The sequence below is a fragment of the Peromyscus californicus genome, unplaced genomic scaffold, assembly GCF_007827085.1.
Source record: "Peromyscus californicus insignis strain IS unplaced genomic scaffold, ASM782708v3 Scaffold_5__1_contigs__length_169319896, whole genome shotgun sequence".
NCBI classification, from domain to species: domain Eukaryota; kingdom Metazoa; phylum Chordata; class Mammalia; order Rodentia; family Cricetidae; genus Peromyscus; species Peromyscus californicus.
In genome coordinates, this window is record NW_026294573.1 from 39805571 (window position 1) to 39832217 (window position 26647).

The window sequence follows — 26647 nt, forward strand, 5'->3', positions numbered from 1 at the left end:
TGCTAATAAGTAAGTACGTGATGCCTGCATGCTATTTGAATGAGAAATGTTACCATGTGTTGCTGCTAACTTGATGTGGAATTTTAGGATTCATAATACCATTTTTAATCTATTTGACTTAAACACAATAGACATCAAGTAAACTTCAAAGTGAGTAAAAGGTTACAATCTTGTATAGAACTGGCTTTCATCAAAGAGGCTTCCAAGTTATCAGTCTCACCCAGCTATGAACTCTGGGATCTATAATAATGATCTGCCTGACAAGAATTTCTCCTTGGTGTAACAGTGGCATGAATGTTGTATGAGTAACCAACCACTTTTTAATTGAAATTTAGGCCTGGTCCATGATATGGAACCCAAACTTGGCAGTGTCAGTGAGACCAAGAACCTGTGGCTAGACAGTTTTATAGGATGATTTTTTAAGCCAACGGTGACACAGTTCATCCTCACAATAATCATATAAAGATGGGCTTAACTTAATTTTAAGAAAAATGACAGAGGCTCCAAAAAGATAAATGGATTATATGCAGACAGAAGATGATGTCTGCATCTCTCTACTTGAGCCACCATAACAAAGTACAGGCTAAAAGGCTCAAACAATAGGAATTTGTTTCTTATAGTTCAGGAGGCTAGACCAAGTTCTGGTGACATCGTTCTTTCTGGATTGCAGGTGCTGCCTTCTAGCTGAGTCCTAATATGACAGTGAGAAAGACACTGGTCTTTTCCTTTCTTACAAGGCACTAATCATATCACAGGACCCAACTCTAACAATCTCTTCTAAACCTAACTGCCAATAGCCCCACTGCTAACTGCCATCAGTGGGGTTTGGACTTCAACATACAAATTGTATATTATTTTTTGGTTGGTTTTTTTGTCTGTTTTTATTTTTTGAGGCATGGTTTCATGTAGTCAAAGATGACCTCAAATTTGCTATGTAGAATGATTGGTCTTAGATCCCTGATCCTCCTACAACTACCTCTCAAGTGCTGGGAATACAAACATGCACCACTCAAGATGCAAATTTTTAGGGCTACAGTTCAGTCAATATTAATGTTCTTGCTGAGACAATTTATGTAAGGCACATTTGGGGATGGGAAGAAAAGTAGAGGAGAAAGAAAAATATAGGAGAGAATGAAAGCAAATGTTATCTATGGGTGCTGAGCAAGAAGGATATAGGAACTCTTTGTACTGTTTCTACTTTTGCATGAAAAGACACAAAAATAATATTGTTGTAACTCATGTTGATATCCTCAATGTACTTTTATAGAGACAGCTAATGTCTTCATCTGGGACATCAGGAACAATAACCATCTTGCTGACAAATGTCCAGTCAAGCACATAGCACTACAAATGAATCTTCCCCAACACACCTCTACGTGGAAGTTACTTCCCCTTCCCTCATTCATACAGCCCATTTTCTATGTCATGTTTCTGCCAAGAGGGAAAACAGGGTACATTTGTATTTAATTTTCACATGATCCACAATTCCCTCTATAAAAGATATATTGATAAAGAATGCCTATTATGATAGAAATACTTTATAAAAATTCAAGCTGGGCATGATAGTACACACCTTTAATCCTAGCATTTGGAAAGCAGATGCAGGAGGAACTCTGTGAGTTTGAGGCTAGCCTGGTCTACAGAGTGAGTTCCAGAACAGCAGAGATATTTAAAAAGACCCTGTCTAAAAAAACAAAACAAACAGAAGGAAGGAGGGAAGGAGGGAGGGAAAGGAAGGGGAGAAACAAAAAGAAAGATGTTGTAGAATATTATTTTAAGATGTGTTACAGGCCAGGTGGTGGTGGCGCAAGCCTTTAATCCCGGCACTCGGGAGGCAGAGGCAGGCGGATCTTTGTGAGTTCAAGGCCAGCCTGGTCTACAGAGTAAGTTCCAGGAAAAGCACAAAGTTACACAGAGAAACCCTGTCTCGAAAAACCAAAAAAAAAAAAAAAAATGTGTTTATGCTCTGGAATATTTGCTTAATGATGCAAAGATGTGTTGCATTCTTTTATGTTGCATTTGTTTAACTCTGTAAAGCTGTGTTACGGTGCCTATCTAAAACAACTGATTGGTCTAATAAAGAGCTGAATGGCCAATAACAAGACAGGAGAAAGGATAAGGGGGCTGGCAGGCGAAGAGAATAAATAGAAGGAGAAATCTGGGAGAAGGAGAAGAAGAAAGAGCAAGAAAACAAGAAGAGGATGCTAGGGGCCAGCCAGTCAGCCACACAGCCAGCCACGGAGTAAGAGTGAAAGTAAGATATGCCAAAGTAAGAAAAGGAAAAAGTTCAGAGGCAAAAGGGATGGGATAATTTAAACTTAAGGAAAGCTGGCAAAAAACAAGCCAAGCTAAGGCTTGGCATTTATAATTAAGAATAAGCCTCCATGCATATATATTCAGGAGCTGGGTGGCAGGCCCCCTAAAAGAGCCAAAAGAGCAAAGAGTAAAAACCAACAGCAGAAAGATACAAATTCAAGAAACTATGAGTATACTTAGACAGTGTTCCATCAAATGTTCTGACTATAAACATTCAAGTTTAACCAAAGTCCATATTTCTTATCAGTCCTTAAACAAAAACAAAACATGTTCTCTAAAAATAGTATTTTATTTCCTCAATTAAAAAGAAAGTATACAGTATAGCCAGAATTGGAATGTAACCGAGCTCACTGCATGTTACAATTCCATTTTTCTTCCTCTTATATCAGTTTTCATCTACTATGACTTTCTCAGTGTGTAGGAAATTAATGTTAAAGGTTGCCAGTGAATACTTGCTGAGCTACTAGCCACTGTCTACTGATATTAATATTCAAATATTCTTCAATATACAATGTCATCTAAGCGTCTTCAAAAAAACAACAACCAAAAAAAAAAAAACTTCACATTGAACTTAAATTTATTTCACCAAAGAGACTAGGGCTAACAATTAAAACATTTTCTTATAAATTAAATCTAAAGAATTCATCATTTCAGAAATATTGTTTTTGCTGGTATTTGCTAAGTGTGCATGCTCACACACTTTTCATGGTAACATTTCCCATGTTATTCCTAATCTTTAATGATAAACTCATTATTAAAGAGGTTAAAAACACTATATGTATATAAATAAGTGGTAGGGTTAAGTATTCAATCATATATATATATAAATCTTCCAAACCCATAACACTGAGTTATTTCACTATAGTGTTTCTCAAAATCTATTCTATAAATTAACATGTTAAAATGAGAAATGTGTTTCATAGTCAAATAAATGTAGAAAATGTTGAGTAGTACACAAGTTATATTTACTAAAATGTAGTATAGTATTTAATATGTGAAAATGTATTTAATATTCATTTTAATCTATAAGAATAATATGTTTTTAAAAGCACAGAAATCCAATTCTTTCTAGTTGTAAAAAGCTTTATCATAACATCTAATAATGCAGCAAAAAATGTGTTTTCATTAATCAGTGCCAAGGTAAGGCTTGACATTAGCTCAAGCAACTAGAGTGGGAAAAGGAAAGCTTCCCCTTACCACTGTGCATCCGGGCCCATCCATCTCGTTCACAGTCTCTGCCAGGTGATCCAAAAAAAGTATCAGCCCTGGGACTTGGGGGATCAACCTAGAAGAAAGGGGATTTGCGATGTGAAAGAGCACTTCAACCTTCCATTCCCATTCTCAATTTTACAGCATTGCTAAGCAACTAGAGAGCATATGCCACACAGCAGGTGAATTCCACAGTGCTTCTGTGTTCCAAAGTCAGAGTTTAATCACTTATTTACTATGCACTTTTCAACAGAGCTAAAATTAAATGCCACCAAAAAGAGAACAGATTTGCAGTTAAATACTTACTACCCTGTTTCCAAGTTTGGTTTTGACTACAAAGTGTCAAAAATAAAAATAAAAACATCCTAAAGCAACCTACTTTGTCTTATTTAGAAAAAGTCTGCCAAATCTATCTTAGCACACACATGGAATTCAAGCAGTATCGTAGCTTTCCTGAGTACTTTATAGTGGACAAATAAGAAAGGTCAACCATATTTTCTAAATAAAAATAAAAATGTCACAGTGATGTAAGTATATCAAAAGATGGGTCTACTGACCAAAACTAAACCTTCTGTGAATCAAAGAACAATAAAAAGAGCGAAAAGTTAATTTGGGCTAACAAAAATGAAGATCATGTATCTCATAAGAGATTATTACCTAGATCATATGAAGAATTCCTACAAGCCAACAATAGCAATAAAGAAAAGATATAAAATGAGCAAAAGACTTGAGTAGACATTTTAAGGATAATCACCAATACATGAGGAGATGCTTAACATCATCAGTCATCGGAGAAAAGCTAATCAAACCACAATGAGATGCCACTCACACTCACAAGAGGACTATAGAGAAAATTAAGCAGACCTGTACCCAAGAGGCCCTGGCTTTAACCCTCACTACCACAAAGAGAGAGGGGAGTGCTTAGGTGCTTGTGAAAATGTAGGGAAACTGCAACCCTCTTGCATAGCTGACAGGAGTGCAAATTATGCAGCCACTCTGAGGAACACTTTGGCAAGTTTTTGTGTTAAACATACAATTGCCACATGATAAAGCAGGTCTACTCCTAGGTCTTTACCCAAAAGCATTGAAAACAAATGTTTATTCAAACACTTGTACACATGCTGCTCATTAAAGCATTGTTTATAGTAGTCAAGAGTGTAAGCAACACAAACATCTATCAACAGACATGATATATAAACAAAAAGAGACAGATAGCCATACTATGTAATATTACTCAGTAATAAAATTCAGGCGCAAACACATGCAACATCAGTGAGTTGTGCTAAGATAAGTTGTTTGACTCTATTTACATGAAAAGGCAGAACAGGCAACCTCAGAGAGACAAAAAGATTAGGAATTTCAGTGGGACAGGTTTTATTAACTGTTTTCTGAAAGCCACTTATTAGGATTGTCTTTCAGACCAGGTACTGCTCCTTTCTTAAGGTTTTTGCATGTGTGCATTAGACTAAACTTCTTTTGCTACAAGTTTACCAAGTACTTCTGAAACCATGAATGGTTGTTTGCCCCTAAATCCCCTCTAAATCCAATGCCTACTCAATAATATAGACATTTTTTACATGTACTTTGAAGTATGTACTTCTATTCATTGAAAGGCTGAGAGGGAAACCTCTTAAATAAAAATTATGGTTTTTGTTTTTGTTTGTTGTTGTTGTTGTTGTTGTTGTTGTTGTTGTTTTGACAAAGGGTCTTACTATATATCCTTGGCTGTCTTGGAGCTAGCTTTATACTCACAGAGATCCACTTTCCTCTGTCTCTCCAGTACTGGGACTGGTGTGTACCACCTCACTCAGCCCTTGATATCTCAACAGCATGGTTATATAACCAAGATCTGGATAATCACAACACTAGTTAACATGGCAACATGGATGGCAAAAATTTCACAAGGTTCTGATCATGCTTTTAGATGAAGAGCTACAGACAACTTATGACTGTTATATAGAAGCATTTTAAGTAAGAAGCAACTGATTTTTCCTTTAAATTAGAAGACAATATATACTTTCTTTTTCCATTTAATTTGTAATTATGGATGGTATTAAAGGCATTCTCAAATTTCTATTAGCAATATAAGCAAACTGTTCTCTGAACAATGTTCAACAGGACCAAACTTGTGATCAAATTAGATAAACAAGAATATCATTAATAAAAGTTACCATATGGAAGTATCTATTACACTATAATTTTATAAATAAAAAATTTATAGTTAGTAGTTTTTAATTTAAAAATCACTAATTTAGTTTGAAAGAATAAAAGATTAATTTACAAGCAAAACATAAAAATGGCATGAAATGTTGCATAACTTAATTGTTTTTAAAGGATGTCAGAGAGAAAACTCAGAACTTTCGGAGTATGTGGTTATATCCAAAAAAATTATTTGACTTCCAAAGGAGTGTATTCCAAATAATAGTTCTAAAATAGATGAGTGCTTTAGAATTTAGAAAAAGTAAACATTTGCTTCTACAAGCATTGAAACATAGAAATTTATTATTAGTATATATGCAAATACAAAGTGTTTCTGCTAATAAGGAATATTTTGGCAGAGTGGCTTTCAAGGTACAGGTACTTTATAAAACTTCAAGAAACTGAGGCAGGTCATGATGGAGTGTTCTGACTGCAGGCACTCCAGTTTAACCAAAGTCAATCTGTCATGGACACAAAGCTCTAACTTCCATCATAACATGAGGCTGTGCATAGAAAGATTAGAGCTATGCTAACCTTAGTGCAAAGGCCCTCCTATGCATGCCTATCAAATAAGGGCTGGCTTCAAAGACTCAGGATCTAACACTTTCCCAAAGGACTCCTTCTCAAAGGACATCTACTTCCACTATCATTTTTCAAAAGTCTGGAATGGGTTCCTTTTTATAGGAAACTTTGTTTTCTCTTTTAAAATCCTACTTTGGCATTCTAATATCAATGTCAATTACAGCCAAGTTCAATTGTAGAGTTATAGCACTGCCCACTGTGTAAGGTGAGAGGGAATGGGTACTTTGAAGTTTCGATATGGCATCATAATGGAGTTTGATCTCTGTCAGTATTAAAGGCATAAAGGCGGAACAAAAAGCATGTTCTTTGGTTTTAAGTTAATTTTCTACTTTTAGCTGCTGGCTAAGAGTTCAAGAAAGAAAACTATTCATATGAGCTGCTTATTGAAATCCATTTCAGCATAATATTTTAGTGCCAGAACAGACTTGACAAGTTTCAAATGGAAATTCTTATGAGCACATACATGTCTAATCACAAAAGGAGGCTTATCTGTTTCCTTTTTAAATTCATAGGGTCCCAGATTTAAATGGGCCAGCCGCCGCCTGGTGTCTTCGGAGAGCTCACACATCCGTCTCTTTGTGTAGGGAGAAGGAGAGTGAGACTTTGAAGATATCGTAGGCTGTTCGTAGTTCTTGGTGTTTATGCAGTATTTATTCCTCTCAGGTGACTTGGACTTTTTCTTCTGTGATCTTGATGATCTGCATTGCGGTCTGCCGTGAGATTTTTCAACTGGAGCTGAATGGTAAGTAAATTTATCCTAAACATAAATAAAAATAAATGTTCATGTGGGCAGAAGGCACTTTTTAAAACTCTACAGAGAGGAAAGAACTTTTAAGAGTAACTCAAGGGCTATCAAAGCCACCTGGATCTATCATCATCCACACTGACATGAGAGAAATCAAATCCATATTCTCCTAGTTAATAAGGTTTATTACATCAAACTTCCTTAAGTCTAACATGGGCTTAATGAAAATTAAAAGCCAATGCTTAATCACTAATAAAATTCCAAGAAATAAACTTACTTTCAAAATAAGTCAAAAACATTTTCAGTAAAGTAAAAATAATGCAAACAATATTTATTGCTTATATTTACATACTCAAGTAATGGGCTACAAAGTTTAAAAGAACTACATATAATTTTAAAGAGCCCATGTCTAATATGGTGTGGTCACACACGTCTGTGATCCTGCATAGGATGCTGAAGCAGTTTGAGCCTAGGCAACAAAAGACCCTTGTCTAAAAATACACTTGTCTAGATAGTTGTGAAATCATGAAGAAAACTACCAAAAATAAGGCTTATTCATGTTATAATTATATATAACATATATACAAAACAGACTCTAGAGCACTGGATATTTTACTGAAGTGTTTTACTTGAATTACATAAGATATATAGGAGTATAAGATCCACGTCATAATTTGACAATTCAGTGACAGACAAAAATACCATGTTACTTCTGGCCCTATATTTTTTTTATAATACTAAAGATGCATAAAAGATAGATTATAAACTTTAATAACTAGTACTTCCATCTTCTTATAAATATGATATCAACCTAGAATTTTTAAAAATAAATCTGAGCTGGGCTCAGTGGCATATAACTACATATCTAGCTACATGGGAGACTGAGGCAAGAAGGCTTCTGGAGCCCCAGAGTTTTTAGTCAGGCTGGGCACCCTAAGTGAGGCCTTGTCTAAAATAAAATATAATAAAAATAAAAACAATTCAGATGGCTCCAACTTGCTGCTATTCAGGTAATCCTTCATTCTGCTACACTCTGCCTTACAAATGCCTTAACAGTTAGATTGAATGTTAATAATATGTTTCTTTTCTAGAGTCATATGGTTAGGAAAAAAAACAGCTAACAATCTTTGTCTTCCTCATTTCAATTTCAAACTACCAACCCAAATTTCTTCTCCACTCTCTCCACCCCTTAGTACAAGGACTAAGTGCTTAAAATATGCATATGAATCAAAATAAGAGCCAGGTATTTTTCAATTCAGTGATACAAAGGAAAAATTAAGCATATTTCTAATGAGAACAGTCTCTAGGTTCCATACAGGCCAATCCATCAGGTCATCTTCTTTCTCCTGTCCTTCAAGGCATGTTCCAGGACCCTCTCCCCCCTAGTCCAGTGACACCAGTGGGTGTATCAGAGCTCTCCTCTCCCCTCATCCACCTCTATGGCATCACAATGACTCTCAGATGAAGACATTCTAGAACCACAAAGGTCTCTGAGGTTTCCTAAACCACTCAAGATGTACATCTGCCTCCTGGAATCAGTCCCTTTATCTCAGCTTTAATTACCTCTGTCAACCATGTCTTGAACTTCCTCTCTATACAGATCCACTGCAGCTACAGGATCTCATGCTCACACACACAAAAAAATCTCCTTTCCTCAACCTATTTCTTCTACTCCATGTCTATTAACACTCCTATCACATCAGTCTAGTCCCTAGACTTCTAGCTCCTTGTCCTTGTTTTCCTGCCACAGCTAAACTCATAAAGTGATGCTTAAGTTTCTTTTTACATATCCACCTCTGATTATACCAAATCGTCTTTCCTTAGTAAAGTTTTTATAATGATGCATATTAAGTTACAAATTTCATAGCATCCATTACAGATGCATGGTGTCCAAACATGTCCATTCCTTAGTGCCCCCCTAGTTTTGCCTACTAAAACTCAAAATATTAGCTGTATGTACTCTTGCCAAAATGACTGCCATAATTTCCTTCCCTACATCTACACCATGGTAGTTTCAGCTCCAGGATGAAGCTGGCTTGACTGTGCAACTTCCTTTGATCAATAGGACACTGTCACAAGGCCAGGTTTTTAAAAAGGTTGTTGACTCTTCCTGAGAATCTTCCTAAAGCAAGAAGCCACAATTATTAGCCTGCTAGATGACGAGTCTTATGATCTTCACCCTCTTCAAACACAACTGCCAAATGCCAGGTTTGAGCAAAAATACCTGAGCTCCTTCAGGCTTATCCAGCCAGTCTAGTCCGGAGGAATCATCCTTTAGCCCCCAGAACTGAGAAGCACTTGCAACTTTAAACCACTGTTAGCGGGAATTGTTATACAGCAAAACCTAAGGGATACTACACCTTAACAATGTTTAACAACGTACCGAAAAGTCTGTCAATATTTCATTATATAACAATAGATTCTACTTTGAAACAGGTAAAAAGAATTATTAGAAATGAAAATGACTTTTCCTCTGGAAATCCACTTCAATACCCTTGATTCTTCAATTCATTAAATTGCTGACAAACATAAAGCATAAATAATCTGAAAACAGTACTTCCCTCCTCCTTTGCCTTCCTCCCTTCCATTCTTCTCTCATCCTTTCTTCTTTACTTTTCTCTCTTCTCTCTCCTCCCTGCCTCTCTCTTCCCCCATACCCTCTCAGCCTTGGCAGGGATTTGAGCCCAGGCCCTAAAGCACCATTTTAAATGCTTTCTAATATAAAAACTTACTCTCTTACATCTCTGTTTAGTAAAGATCAAATGACAACTCCAAACAAGGAAAAGGAAAAGAACAGTATTTTTCAGAAAATATTAGGTCCTAAGTGCATAAAGTGCAATAACTGTAACTGAGGGGAGGGCCTTACATTTACAAGGTTCTTACATTGAGATGTACACTTGAAATGTTTAGGCTTTTCTATGTGCATTAAAAAATAAAAAGGATTTTTCTATCATTCATTAAGCACGTTCCAGAGAGAAAAACTGAATACTGGGCAAAGTATTTTTAACAGTTTACAAATGCGCACACTGAGTATCTCAGAAACCAGTCAGTAAGGTTCCCCACACATGGTAAGCCAGGCTAGCCAGACTTCCAACATCTGTGTCTAAATACTAATTAGGTACAGACTGGCTTTGGAATCCTAAATATATGGCTAACAAAATAACACTTCCTCCAGTACTCTGGAAACTCATTGCACCTTTCTTAGCTTAGATCACAGCTATTATCTTCAGAAAATTAGCTTTAAAGCTATAATACAGCAAGTTACTCTTCCACCCTTTCCACTCCTGGGCCTCTCCTGCCCCTATTGAATCCTCTGGGCTTTATATGTTACCAGCCATTCATCAGAACATGGCCATTATGGATCTGCACATGAGTGAGGCCAGCATTGATGAGATAACTATGGGCAAGGTCACTTGTCCATCAGAAGACTGCCCTGTGGCCCAGTAAGAATTAGAATACGAGAAACAATAGGTGCAGAAACTTACTACAGGAAATTTATACAAATGTGAGTTATTTAGGCTGGAATACCCAGACTTGATTGATCTGACAGGACAAGTATGGTCACTGCACTGAGCAGCAGTCCTCTAGGAATTCGACACACTCAAGAAGTCACACACAATAAACATCAAGTCTCCAGTCTGAGAACTCAGCCACATTCACTTAAAGGTATCCTTGACCTCTCTGCAGTAACCTGAAACTTCTGTAAAATACATGGAAGTCTCCAGCTGAGTTTTCTCTGGCAACTCCTGATCTCAACCTCTTTCGGGCAGTTTGACTGTTGCTTGTATTAAAAATTTCATAATGTAAAATAAGTAAATATCCAAGCAAACATATCACAGTGCCTTCTGCCATGGGGCTAAGCTTGGTATTCTCCTGTTTCCTATGATGCATCAAACTGCTGAGTACTTTGCTAGCTGCTTTACTTAAGCCAAAGACTGAGGGGATGGTGAGAGGAAATGCAGCCAAAACAGGGATAACGCCTGCCACACATCCATCCACATGAACCACATGATCATTAAACAGTTCAACTATTTTAACCTGAGTGCGGCACTTCCTTGAGCTTATCAGACATTCCGTGATCACTGAAGTTGTAGAAAATTCCAGCTTTGGAGCAATTCCCTGCAAGATTAAAAAATGGTATTTTTACATATTAAAAAGATACAGTTACTGGTGAGAATAGGATCTAAAAATCACAAATACTTTTCAAGACTGAGCACTTCATTTCTTAGTTTCATCTTTTTATTATTATGAAGAACATAGTAATGATAAATATTACTAATTAGCAGTTTCATTACTAATAATTTGGTCTGGAACAATTATATTACTTTTATGGAATAATTTAAAATTGTTTTCATTTTCAAGTGTCTCTCTGTCAAAGTGTTTGAAGATTTTAAATTATAACATATTAGTCAGAAATATGTGAATGTATTTAATTGATTTTAACATTCTTTACAGTTACAATTTTAGACATTTAACCACATAATCAAGACATAATTATTAGCTCTATTTAGCCATTCCAGAAATTCTACATACATCAAAAACCATTGTCTATTACAAATATATATAATATTTAACTGTCTATTAAATTTTTATATTATATTTTAATACATTTTAATTAAAATAGAATTCTATTACTTTCCTCTTCCATTTCATCCCTCAAGTTCATCCTACACCCTTCCACTCTATTAATTTTTTAATGGAATAGTTTGGATGCCTCATTGTAAAAATAGCAAAACTCCCAATTGTGCAACCTTCAGACAGAGGAGGTCTCTGAAATTTTTCTATAGCCTTTTTCTTATAATATACTTTATATTCAGGTGTAGATATTAATCTGGGTTCTATCTCTACCAACATTTCAATAATCAACTTGAACCATTTTGAGATAAATGGAGAAAAGGAGACAGTTCAAAGGGACAATTACAAAGCATCCAAGGAAACATCTGGAAGTCCACATTATACATACACCAACTGTTAACCATGTCAGCTAGCCCTTGAGTAGCTTTTCCCTAATGCAATAGAAGTCAGACACTAACCAAGCCCTCTGTAAACCCTGTCTGTGAACAACTAAGTTTAGAATTTAAAACATATCCATTATAAAGGGTAAATCTGAGTTGCTTAAGAATCAATTATCAATGATATCTACTACACCCACTTGTTAGAGATCTACTATACATAATATATTTCTCTAAAACTTGGTAAGTGTGGGTCACATTCAAAGACTCAAAGCTAGGCTATTTTTTCAATGGAGGAGTATTAAATATGTATGTGCAGTTTTCCTTGTGACTATAAATTGCATTCTTCTTACATGCAAAATACACTCATGCTCCTTCCCCCCAAAAAAGGAAGCAAGAAGTCTTGACCTTTTACAACTTTACAAACTCAGTTTAAAATCCAGTGTTGGCATGTAAGAATCGTCACATAGGTAAGGTTCTTTGGTTATACATCAGTATTGCTTCTAGAATAGTTCTTCAGAGTCAGAAGACATAAGAACTAGAGAGACAAGCTATCTATATGACAACACCCACTGTACACGTGTGCAGCAAGCACAGGGCAGTCTATGCACACATTCCCATTCAAATGTGGGCAAAGTGGCAGAACCACTGGTGCCTAACAATCCCAAAATCCAGACAGAGAGGAGTATCAAAGAATTTCTGTAAATATAGCCAATGTGTCATTTAATGATGAGGATTTGGACTGAAAAATTGTCATTAGGCAATCCATCCTATATACTCCCAGAAATCTAGAAAGTACGGCCTGTTATATAACTAAATAAACACCATAGCCACCACTGTACATATAGTCCAACTCCAATCAGAACATCAAGAAGTGCAAAACTGTCTACCATCGCCAGCTGACCTGTGGCATTCCACTTTAAACTTCCCTGAGTATTGCTTATCTCACTGTGAGTTCCCAGTAGCTAAGATAATGGTTTGAATTGTCCAAGCGTTCTAAGCAAATCCACAAAAGTGCCATGATTTAACTCCAGATAATGGTTTGAATCCTTGTCACAGTAGTGGGACTCACAGAAGGTAGCTCAGAATTACAAGAATTCTTAAGACAAGTCATTGTTGCCTGCCAGGACCACAAACCACTGACTAGAGCACTTATTTTCACTTATATGTAAACAGAATAATTGATATGGCTGGATTTATATCCTAATGTTGATGTTCAGTTTACTTTCTGTTCCATGCCTTTTCTATTATTCAATTTTTCATAGCAGCCACACTGGGTTCCACCTCTGCTGACCTTCAGTGATAGGTGAAGAAATGAATTCATAGCTACCGCTAGTTTCCCTGTACTTCTTTTAATCTCTCATTGTCTTTCAAGGTGAGACAGGAAAGAGAGAGAGCTTCTCCTAGCTTCTTCTTGTCCATTTGTTTCTGGACCTTTCTGTCAACCTTCTAGAAGGTGTGCCATTGACCCCAATAGGCCTTGCACAGTTGTAAGGTTTCTTCATCTGCTACCAAGAGGATCCACTGTGTTTAGCTGGCAGAGCCAAACCATTCACCCCACTTCTCAAACCCTTGGCCCCAAAGCTGCTGCTCTTTGTGCCCAGTCTCAGCTGTAAAGATACAGTTGTCACTGAGAAGTAGGGCATGGGGGCATCCCAGGCAAAGGAGCCCCAAATTCCTGCTATATTACCTAAAACTTGAGCCAATTTTCAAGCATAAAAATTTCATCTGCTATGAAGACCCACAGAGGTTTCCTAGTGAGAACTTACTCAGGGTCAGAGAATCTGAGCCTGCTTTACCCAGCAGGGCTGCATAATGGGATGATTTGACCATAGGTGTGGTTACCAGGTGTTTGGAAGGGTCTACACTTGGCTGTACAGTATGCTTTGATCATGCCTGGGGGAGGTCTTTTGCCCCTCCCCTTGGCATTATTATAAAAAGCCTTTTGAATAAAGCCTCGAGGCCACTGGGTATTAATCCTGGCTCTCCTGAAGCTGTCCTGTGTTTGTCCTTGTTCTCGTTGATTAGGTCTCTGCTCCTATCTAATATTTTCTTATCCCTCCTTCTTCCTCCTAAGAACCCTTCAAAAGGTGGGAGCTGGACTCCCACAATCTGCTTGCTGTACTTGTTAGTCTGTATTCACTGCCCAATGTTAACTATGGTAACTTTGTCCAGTTTCACACGTGCTTGGTACACAGAGAAGATCTGCCAAACTCTTCACACGGCTGTTATTGGAAGTCCTGATTTTTATATATCTTTGCCTCAGTTATAAAACACTTTCTGAATATATGCAAAAGAAACTCAAGTTAAGTGATGAAAGAAAATTCCTGTGAACAGTCCACACAGTTGACTTTCGATTGCTGTCTTCATATGACAAGGCAAGTTAAATTACCTTAAAGAGAAGATAAACTAAATATGATATTTTTTCTTTATGAGCTTCCACATGACTCTTAAAATACTCTTTGAACACAATGATAGTATAAAAGCTAACAACATAAAAAAAATCCAGAAAAGAAAGGTTTTCATTTGTTACAGACTCAACTTTTACACTTTCAGTAAACTGAACTTGCTATTTCTTTGGACATAGCTTATCATAAACCTAGACATACAGGAAAATCTATTTAATTCACTATATTAGCTCATATACCACCCACTTTATTTATTTATATTAGGATTCCATAAAATTTATTTAAAAACTGTTTGTCCAAATAATTTCAAGTTAAACAACTTTTACTTCTCTGCTTTTGAAACAAAGTGGGCATCTCTGAGTTCTTCTGAGTAGCAAGCTGACTTCCAGGAATAAAGATATTTTCAAATCAGAGGAGTTACAGGAAAGGATGGGAGAGCTTTGTGTGGAGGCAGTATTGGGTCTAATGTTTATTTGTCCCACAATTATTACCACTCAGAAAGAAAGGTTCTCTTAATGCAGCATTTGAACTTAGGTGTGCAATCAATGAACACTGTATAATCTATCTATCCAAGCTTTATCCAAACTGGAATAAGTTTCAGTCATTTCTATTTGTTACACTGTTACAGCACTATACGAAAACATCTTAGCCTGCTGTGCTGTGGCTCAGTGGTAAACTGATGACTAACATGCACAAGGCCCAGGGTCCTAGTTTCTAGCACCAGGAGTAAAAGCAATGTAAGAGGGCTCTTGGTATCCCAGTGAGTATATGTTGAAGACATACACCTAGAAGATAATATGCTAGAAAAACATTGGTCTTTATTAAATAATTTTGCGTTTTGATTGTTTCAGCTTATGACACAGCAGCATACAAAAATTCTCAATTTATAAATATTTAATATTTCTTCATATTTTCCAGCAAATCATATATGTCTAAAAAGTCATGTTTTAAATTTTGGTTTCCCTAAATGTTGAGACTGGTTATTGCTCAAATGTTTGTTAAATTTTCCCGAGACAGAAACAGAAAAGGTGACAGACACGGAGGGATGAGGATGGGCAGTGCAGAGGAGAAACAACTTGCAAGTTGTGAAGAAGGCCAGCCAATATGATCTGTGTTAGTTTCGGCAATAAATGCCTTGATTTTTGCTAAATTGTTTTCATTATGTTCAGGATACTTAAAATAACCCAATTATATGAAACAAGGTTGAAAACAAATTAAGTTTTTTTTTTTAGTTAGTTCTACACATTCAATGCACAGAAGCCTGCATGCTTGTTCTTACCCATGACCCTGCATCAAGAGCTGACTTGAAAACTGCAATTACTTACTCTTAGTCCAGAAATCCTCCTCATGGTAACCTGGCGGTTTGAATCATGGTGTCCAGAAACTTGGTTTGGACCCGGGAACATGAAATCTCGTGTATTTTCATCATAGGTAGACAGTGTTTCTCCCACTATAAGAAAGATATCCTATGATTCAAATTATAACAAAACATTCTATTTAGAAACAAAATCATCAAGTATAATATATATATATTGCCTGATGCCTTACTGTATACCTGCTTGAAGGCAATGTTTATCTTCTATAAAAGGAAAATTAAAATAAGGATATATTAAATACTTTAACATTTTTTTTTCAAATTCAGGAATATGGTATATATTAGTAAACCTCTGCCTCACACCTTGGAGAACAGTAGTGTTCATGTACACTCAGTGAGAACCAATGAACTCTTTGAAAAAGGAGTTCTTTAAAAATACAAAGTTGCATTAAATTTATATACCCAAAGCTTATTACCATCTCTAGCAACTTCTGTCTTCTATCTTTTGTGTTTTCCCTCATGTGGTGTAAGACTGGACATTAAGAATAATTGATACCCTTTGTAGACTTTGTGGCTAGTGAATTAAGTATGCGTGCAATAACTGAAAATTCTGAGATTACTTGTATTTAATAAAATAGAGATATCTGCTGCATAAAATGAAGATTTAACTAAGATTTCTTTGATAGTCCTAGAAATCAGTAACAATACTAACACTAGTCTATATTTTAACAGGTAACCTCTCTCCTCAGGAACTCATGTTTACCTTGTAAGTAAATAAGGCTACCACCCTCTTCATTCCCAAAAATTGTCAACACACAAAAAACAAAACAAAAATCCTGTTTAATAATTATGTGTAATTTTATTTTTAAAATCTCAAAAATTGAAAATTCAATTTACATTACTGTCAAAAATATTCTAAAATTATAAAGATGATATCTTCCACTTTCAATTATTTTAACATGTTTAACTTTGGAACAATGCATTAAATTGGCATTCATATAAACTTATCTGTGTCTGTTGTTTTGGCATATATATAGTGAATCACTGGTTTAAAAAATAAGCATTGCTGCTATTTGGTAGATAGAGGGTAGAAGAGATATTTAGAAATATTTCATTGAGATGAGTTGCCTCATCAATATGTAATACAATACCTGGTGGAACTAGCTGTATCAACTCGAACACTGCTGTATCATCTGAAAGTTTGAAGGAAAAATCTCCTTAAGTCAAAAAGTCAATAACAATGAGTTACTCTAATCTACTTCTGAGAACTCATTACAAAAGCATAATTGCTTCCTTCATTCCTTTAACTTCTGCTGTTTTCCATGAATGGAAGTCCAATTCAACCTTCCACCCATATATTCCATCTATGAAGAAATATTACATTCTCCATTTATGTCATAACTTGGCACTCCAATGAGAAAATAAATATGGCCCTTTTTCTTATATCCTTCTTTGTTTGCCAAAATACAACCTGCAAGTTGGACCAGTGTGTATGGGCATTTGCTGCCATGCCTGAGGACCTGAGTTTGAATCCTGAGAGCCACATAATGGAAGCAGGGAAGCAACTACCGTAACTATAGCTCTGACTTCCATGTGTGCCATAACAGAAGAACAAGTGCCCCCCACACACAATAAATAAATATTAAAAATCAAAAGCCAAAATAATTACTGAATAGACAACATGTTTGTTTATCCCTTAGTAGACTGTGCAGGTTTTTATATGTTATATCTATTATGTTATATCTATTAATCTGAGTGATAACAATTTATGTACATTATAAAAGACCTTCTAAAATATTTTTTTAAATTTTCAAAAGAAAAAGAAATCATCTCTATCCTCTGAGAACCCACTAAAAAGCTATGTGCTTCCTTCCATTAACTAGTGCTATTTTCCTTGGAGTCTCGTTCTACCCTCCATACATATATTCCATCTATAAAGAAATTTCAAATTCTCCACTTAGGTTACAGCTGGGAGCTACAAAGAGAAACACAGATGTGGCTCTTATCTTACATCTTCTTGTTTATTTGTTCATCTACTCAAGGCAAGGCTTCACTGTGTACCCTGGGTTGGCCTAGAATGTGTCATCTTTCTGTCTTAGTCCTTTAAGAACAGGCTACAGATATGTTCTCATAACCAGTAAGATGTGGATTTTTCCTAAGAGTCTTAAATTCCACAAAGGAGATAAATATTAAACAAAATAAAACCATCAATGAATATGTAATTATAATCCACAAGTACAATGAAAGCATTGGGAAATGTCATGAAATACTGTAATAAAAATACCTAAGCCAGTAAGGAGGGCAGTGAAAGTTCACAAACTGGTCTTCAGTACCCATATATAGCAAGAGTTACAGGATATAAACTGGGAATTGGGAAGCGAAGGGCATAGAGTTTCTTAAAGCAGAAAGAACAAACATACAAGACTCAAAATACAGCAGAGCAAGGCAGTCTAGAAGATAAATATCTAGGAACAAGGCTTCTTCTAAAATCAACTGAAATATGTAGACAACTAAATAAATAAATAAATAAATAAATGCTAAGCACTAAAACTGGGTAAAATAGAAACTTGGTATATAAAAAGGAAATCCAGAGAGATGAGCCCGGCCTTAGGGGCTGCTTTTTCTTTCTCATATCTGACAAATCTGATAAGTAGCTAAGAGGCAAGAAATTCACAATGACTTTTGATAGACTCATGGCATGGACCTTAAAGTACATAACTAAATCAGGAAAGTAAAATAATCAACTACAGCCTCATGGAAAAACATGACTTTAGGAGTCAGAAAGCGAGCGGTAGGGGAATGGGGTAGGGGGAAACCAAGTCAATGACCTGAAAACCTGACTGACGAACAGTCTTGGTTCAGAGAGGATTAAACCTGTGTTTGGATGAGAATGGCCCCCTCCAAAGGCTTATATATTTTGAAGATTAGGAGCTGTGGCCTTATTGAAACAGGTGTATGACTGAAGGTGGGCTTTGAGATTTCAAAAGCCCATGCCATTACAGTTGGCTCTCTCTCTCTGCCTCTTGGTTGTTATCTCAACATGTGAGCTCTCAGCTACTGCTCCAGTGCCTGCCTGTCTCCCTGCCAGCTGGTGTGCTCCCTTCCATGATAGCCATAGACTCACTCTCTGAAAACTATAATAATAATAATAAGTAATAATAATAATAATAATAATAATAAGTAAGCCTCCAATTAAATGCCTTCTTTTATAAGTTGCCTTGGTCATGGTATCTCTTCACAAAAACAGAAAAGTAAGACAAAACCTAAATGTAAAGGATAAAATAAAATATAACCAATTTTGAAATAGCTCAAATCCAGCCTGAATTAAGATAATTCAAGTAATTATTTCTACATTTTTACAGCATTTGGCATTCAAACTAAATCAAAGGGGTATGTAGAAAAATAGATAAATTGAGATTTTAAAACTAAGGAAATAAATTCGAAGATCTAGAAACTAAGTAATCTACATACTCAGAAGGTGCCATTTATGCCAGCAATGACAAGAATTTAATGCCATTTAAGACATAGTCTTAAAATTTGCTGCAGGACTTATACTCTGGCATGTAAGGGGCTTGAAAGGATTTACTCTAGCCTAAAAGCTGTAAATGAGCAACTCTTCTAGTATACCTCAGGAAGGTGACCTCACAGGACAAAGGCAGGTAGTTAAGAGGAATCACAACAGAGCAGAAATGCATAAGCAGAGCCCTCTATGGGAGCTTTATGGGGAGGAGTATTGAGTTTTACCTCAGGATCCTCACTGTGAACATTGGAAAAAAGTTCTCTCTGACTCCTAGGGGAAAGGAAGCATTTGGAAGTATGCCAGAGCATTCTATTCTTTATAACAAGGCCTTCTCTTGGGAACAGGCCTTTTTCTTGGGTTCTACCTGCAGATTTTTTTTTTTGAAAAACCCTAATCGACCTGGTAAAAGGTAAGTCCCAATTCTAGCCAACTCCAGGCTTCTACCAGGAGCAGGTGAAATACTCAACTACAGTGTCAGCTTTTTTGTCCATGGGAGAAAGGAGATACTCAGCTATCCAGCCCTCCTGTCCTAGGGAGAGATAGGACCTAGAAACACCGGTAGAGTTCACATGGGCTCATCAAAGCATAGCTCCACTCACAGAAGACAGAATGCTCTCTCCTCGGACCTTACCAACACATTGAAGTAGACAGCTACCAAAGTTCTTTCCTCTGCACACCATGACTGGCTTTCAACAAGAGCATGGCAAACTAACGTGAAAGAGCAAGAGTGCACTGTGGAGACCTTGGTCACACAAACGGGGACATTGAAGTGACAGAATCAAACACTAAAAACAAAAACAAAAACAAAAAAAAACCAAAACACTTTGAGCTGAGGATGTAAAGAATTTACTGAGCTCATACAAGACCCTGGGTTTAATCCCCATAATGAAAAAAACTCCACAAATTTTGAGAACTATAACATTCAAAGAGATCTAGTATGCAAAAATAGAAATGTTATAAAGGCATGTTAGCAGACACGGAAATTCTGAGAAAGAACAAAAAGAAATGCTACAGATCAGAATACTACAACTGAAAAGAATGCCTGTGGTAAACTTACTGGTGGGTGGCACATGGCTAGAAAACAATCTCAAAGCATTAAGAGTATAACAATAAAAACGTTCAAATCATCAAAGAAAGACAAAGCAAAGAACATTATCTAAGAATTGTAGGGCAACTACAAAAGATGTAAGGTATAATACTAGGAACACCAGAAGAAACAGAAGGAACCCTGATCCTTACAAGGATGGAAGAGCTGGGACAGGATGGATTACTAGAGTTACTGGCAGTTTACTGAGGCAAATAGAAACATAAAGACCATTTGCCAAAGACAACAACTTCTAGAAGATAAGCAAAAAGGGGGCAGTGAGAATACTACAAATTCCCAAAGTTTGTGAATTACATCAAATAAACACCCAAGGAGCTCACTGAACTAGAAGAAAAAGTCTTTGAAGCAGCATGAGAAAAGCAACTTAGCATTTTGAAAGCATCTTTTAAAGATCCATGGAAGCAGAAAGAGTCACTAGAAAGTCTGGAGGCCAGAGGGCCAGATGCTGACATGTGCAAAATACTAAAAGAAATGGGCAACTCAATTAAGAAGGCCTGGTATGGTGATGCACATCTTTAATCCCAGCACTCAGGAGACAGAGGCAGACAGATCTCTGTGAGTTAGAGGCCAGCATGGTCTACAAAGTGAGTTTCAGGACAGCCAGGGATACACAGAGAAACCCTGTCTTGAAAACAAAATGCTATGTCCAGTTTTTAAAAAATGTCTTTCCAAACTATTAGAAAAATTAGCATATCATAGACATACAGTTATGAATGTGAAAGATTGTAGGGAGAAAGGGAACATACTGGACTAGGTGGTAGGGAGCTAGGAGAGTGTGGGAGTGAGCGTGGCTGATACACATTTTGTACATGTTATTCAGTTATACACACAATGGGAGACCATGAAATTATATGAAACAAAGAATATTAACTGAAGAAAAATGAACATACAACAAAATAATTGCAGCCTAAATAACCTACTCTCAGTAGTTGATAAAACAATGAGACAAAAGATAAAAGTTCTTAGACCTACAACACAATAAACCTGAGATATAACATATATATATATATATATACCCAGCTTTGATCTGGAAGTTCCAACCCCCATTGAAGCTTCGGTAACTGTCACGCCTACAAGGTGGGGCCGAGAGAGGACCCTGAAGACCCAAGAGCCGGATGTGCCAGCTCTTTTGGTTCCTGGACCCTGGTCGCTGGAGGTAGACTGAGCAGAGTTCTCCAGAGAACACCACCAGATTGTGCTACACCTTTCCCAGACGCTGTTACCTATTCCTTTGCTTGTGAGTTACCCCACAAAATAAACCTCCCTCTTAACTATGTGAAGTTGCCTTAATAATTTCACCAATAGATATATAATATACTCTATTGGCTATGTGTGGTAGCATGTTCCTAATTTCTCATCACTCAGGAGGCTGAGGTGAAGGGTCACAAGTTTAGGGTCAGTTTCAGTTCTAAACTACCCTGAGCTATAGAATACATACAGCCTTGTCCTAACAAAAATGAAACACATCCTAGAGGAGATAGGAATGGGGGATGGACTGGGGAGTGGGGGGAGGAGGGAGGACAGGGGAGTCCATGGCTGACATGTAAAATTAAATCAAATTATAAAATTTAAAAAAAAAAAGAAAAAGAAAATGTATTAAAAAAAGAAACACAGCAAAAGAAAAGACCAAGCTATCAACCACCATGTAACACTCTACAACTATGCATATGTTCTTTCCAAGTGAACACAAGATATTTTCCTGAATAGATTATGAATTAGGATACAAATTAAGTCTTAGTAGAAGGACAGATATAGTTAACAAAAGTTAAAATGGAAAAAAAAATCTTTTCACAATCAGTTAAAGAAGAAATCATGAGGGAAGTTTGAAAATACATTAAGATGAATTGAAAAAATAACATCAAAACTTATGAAACAGAAAACAATGTTAAGGTAGAAATTTCTAACTATGAATGCTTAAATTGAAAAAATAAACATTGTTATGGAATAATCTTTTGTACACTGTGAAGATGTGTCTTTGTCAAAGCACTTTCTTATTGGTTTAATAAAAAGCTAAATGGTCATTAGCTAGGCAGGAGGTATACAGGCAGGACAGCCAAACACAGAGGACGCTGGGAAGAAGAAAGGCAGGTCACCAGGAGATGCAAAGGGAGCAAGACATGTTGGAGGACAGGGAAAGCCATGAGCCACATGGAAATACATAAATTAATAAAAAATGGGTTAATTTAAGTTGTAAGAGCTAGTTAGTAACAAGCCTAAGCTATGGCTGATCTTTTATAATTAATAATAAGTCTCAGTGTCATTATTCGTGAGCCAGTGGTTATGACAAAAAGGTTCAACTACAAAAAAATGATTTCAAATCAAATGATTTTAAATCTTATAGCTTAAGAAACCAGAAAACGAAGAATAAGTTAAACCCAAACCTAGAGAAAAAATAAATTAAATATTAGAACAAACATAAGAAAAACAATAAAGACATGCATAATCAAAAGTTGTTTTTCTAAAAATCAGCAAAGTTGTCAGACATTTTTGCATATAAAGATATTTGTTATATATGAACACTTGTTCATAAGCTACATTACCTAGATGAAACTGACAAATTTAAAACAGACTATTTTTTAAAAAACAGGAACTCTGTTTCTAATAATGAGACTTCACAGCAGTCAAAAATCCCCCAAGAAAGACCTGATATAGTCACAATTTAACATTGAAGAATTAATGCCTATCTTTCTCAAATTTGTTAGAATAAGTAGAAGAAGAGATGGTATTTTGTATCTCAATACATAAGGGATGTATTTTCCTAAACCCAGATTCAAATACTCATGAAAACTACAGAAAAAAAATCCTTGTGCTAAATATCTCAATAAATACTAGAAGCAGAATTCAGCAACACATTAGAAGTATAAGTACACTGTGAATGCTATGGTTTGAATGAGAAATTCAAATCCTCTGTAAGTTCATGTATTTGAACACTAGGTCTCTTCTGGGGAAAGGCTGTGGAACCTTTAGGTGATAGATCCTTGCTAGAGAAAGTACATCACTGGGGATAGGCTTTGATGATGTATTGTCCATCTCCACTTCCTGTTCTATCTCTCTGCTTCCTGACCTTAAGCCTGGCCTCAAGCTCCTACTGATGCCTTCATTGCCATGGTGGACTATATCCCCTCTAGAACTGTAAGTCAAAACAAACACTTTGTCTCATAAGTTGTTTGTTTGTTTGTTCGTTTTTTCAGTGTATTCTACCATGGAAAGAGAAAAGTAAGTAATACAATAACAAAATAGGATGGATCCCTGTAATGCAAGAATAGTTCAATATACGAAATTTGATTGATACAATATATTTCATTAAAAAAATAAAAGAACATGTGAGCATCTCACTTGAAACAGAAATCATAATAAAATTTAACAAATTTTCATAATGAAAACTGAAAGAACTAGGAATACAAATAAACTAACTTACCATAATAAAATCCACATACAAAAAAAACAGTAATAAACAGAGCTCAATGGTGAAAAATTACAAGCTTCTCCTCCAAGATCAAGAACAAAGCAAGAATGATCTTTTTATCTATTCACCTAGAAGTCCTAGCTTTAGAGCAAGGAGGCAAGAAAAAAATATACCAAAGGCATTCAAATTGGAAAACAAGAATAGCTGTGCTTACATGGCGTGAGACTACCTTTAAAACTGGCATATAGACCAGTGAGATAGGACAGAGAACTCAGAAGTAAATCCTTAAATGGGTGATTTTATAAGGTGTAATGCCATACAGTAAGGGAAAAAAATATAAAAATCAACTTAAAATGACCAAGAACTAAATCTAAGCCTTAAAAGTTTAAAACTCACAGAAGAAAATGTAAGACAAAAGCTTCACAACATTGGGTTTGGAATGGGTTTTGGAATGGGACACCAAAGACACAGGTGACAACAATAACAAAAACTAGAAAACCTTAAATTTTTATTTTTGTCAAAACACAATACCAGAAGAAGAAAGTCAATACAAAGAGTTGAAGACAATATTAGCAAAATAAATATTTTTTAAAAGTTTAATATCCAGGACAAAGAGAAATAAAATCTCCTACAGTTGAACAATTAAAAGCAAACAACCCAATTAAACATGGTCAAGGGGTCAGAGAGGCGGCTCAATGGTTACAAGCCCTGATTCTCTTCCTGAGAACCCTGGTTCAATTTCCAGCACCCAAATGGCAGCTCAGCCCTCAGTAACTCAAGTCCCAGGGGCCCCAGTGTCTTCATCCAGCCTCCACAAGCACTGCACACATGTAGATCACAGACATACACACATGCGAAACACCCATGCACACACACAAAAAGATAAATAACTTTAAGTGTTCGTAAGACTTCAATAGACATTGCTCCAGAAGAGATACACATGATTGATAAACACATAAAAAGTTTTACCACATCATTAACGATTGGGGAAATTTAAATCAAGATTAAAATGATCTCACATCCATTATGAGGCCCTTGCAGTAGGTGAAGATGTAAAATGTTATAGCTGCTATGAAAATGAGCATATTGATTCCTCCAAAAATGCTAAAGAAAATAGAATACAGATATTCTACATATAAAAATATACAAAGCAGAACTGAAAGTCTCATACTTGCACATCCATGTTCATAGCAACATTATTCACAATATTTAAAAGGTACCCATCAATGGAAAAAGACGCAAATGTTTTATAAACATACAATGGAATATTACTCATCATTAAGAGGAAGAAACTTCTGACGTTCTATTACATGAACCATGAAGGTATTCCATGTGAAATAAGCCAGTCCAAAAGAAAAAAAAAAAAAGACAAATATCAATTTCCATTGATAAAAGATTTTTTTCATGATCACAAAAACAAAGTAGAATTGACAGAGAAGTGGATGGAATAAAGTTACTGTTTCATGCTGCAATTTTGAAAGATAAATTAGGGAGTTAGGGAAATGTATGGCAGTGATTGTCACACAAAATTATAAATGCATTTAATACAACTAAACTGTACACTTAAGATGATTAAGGTGGTAAATTTTATGTTATGTATATTTTACTACAATTAAAAATACTTTGAGGAGAAAGATATTTAATTATTAAAGGAAAGTTTTATATAGAACTGATCGACTGGAAGCCAACAGTAAGTTAATGTAAACATATCTCTTGGAACATGCAGTACAATTAGTCTCGTTTTATGGCCACCCTTTATTGTAAAACTAAGAACTATGTTCCTCCTTCCTCTGTAAAAATTCTCATTTACACATGTATTGTTAGTGTGAGTCACACATTAAATGTACTACAATACCCGAGAAATTCTAGTCACGTGCAGTAAACAAAAAACCTGCAGTAAGTACATCAAGCAGAAGTGTCAGAATGCTGTGAGCCTCTGCTCCTCGACACAAACCACCATGATTATTTACTCTAAATGCCAACCTCCAGGCTCTACACTTTTAGAATGTACCTGTGGACTTAAAATACAAAACCCGAGTCCCACAAGCTCTCCTAGGGATTTACTCAGGGACACTCCCATTCACAGACTTTTAAGGATTTATTCTCAGCCCTTAAAATCCTTACCTGAAATCACATTCAAGATCCCAGACACCTGGTAAGTATTAGTTCCTATAAAATGAGAAGTACCAGCTCTAAGGAGCATGCTACTCTTTTCGACAGGCAAAAACTCAATGAGAAAACCTAGTAATCTACTGAAATGTAAATATAAAGCTTGCCTTCTCTTTATCAAATGTTGGAGGGACTGAAACTGAAACAGATCATCTATTTTAAATTCTCAAACACAAAATATGCTCCTGAAGAAAGAATCACAGCCCCCACAGATAGGTCAGTAAGATAGTTACAGGGGTCATAAAGAAATGAGGAGGGCTGCTATATTCATATTATATTTAATACCTTGGATATCAAATATCTAGTATGTTTTGAATACAGCTATATTCACTAGAATCACAGAGTGAATAAAAGAGGAAAAGTTACTGTCATTTTAATGAGAGAAAAATACATATTAGTGCTAGAGAGAAACAATTCATTGTCTTTTGTTTTACAGTAGTGTCTTTTTTAAATTTTCTGCTTTGGCATTAATATTAACAATATATTTGTGTTAGCTTTCCATTACTGTAACAAAATAACTGAGGCAATTAACTTACAAAGATATAAAGAGACAGGCTTTATTTGGGTCCTTAATTCTGGAGTTTCCAGACCAAGATCAGCAGCCTCATTAACTTGGACATCTGTAGAAGGGTGTGCATCATGGCAGAGCAAAAACAATGGCCTCCTGAGCTGAGAAGGCCATACCCCTAATGACCTGAGGACTTCCAGCAGTGCCCTCCTT

General features: G+C 36.0%; 1 protein-coding gene across 5 annotated transcripts in view; it reads right to left on the minus strand.

Moving 5' to 3' along the window:
* Spata6 (spermatogenesis associated 6) overlaps positions 1-26647 on the minus strand; it is a 100529-nt gene that overhangs the window by 41529 nt on the left and 32353 nt on the right. For 4 of the 5 annotated variants that reach the window (XM_052717573.1, XM_052717572.1, XM_052717571.1 and 1 more), the window contains 5 exons: positions 16878-16919; positions 15737-15861; positions 11090-11170; positions 6770-7063; positions 3514-3601 (listed from right to left, as the gene is read on the minus strand). In XM_052717573.1, the coding sequence (XP_052573533.1) occupies positions 3514-3601; positions 6770-7063; positions 11090-11170; positions 15737-15861; positions 16878-16919 (630 nt within the window). Of the gene's footprint in view, positions 1-3513; positions 3602-6769; positions 7064-11089; positions 11171-15736; positions 15878-16877; positions 16920-26647 lie in introns of all 5 variants that reach the window. The other variant, XM_052717576.1, reaches the window with a different exon arrangement.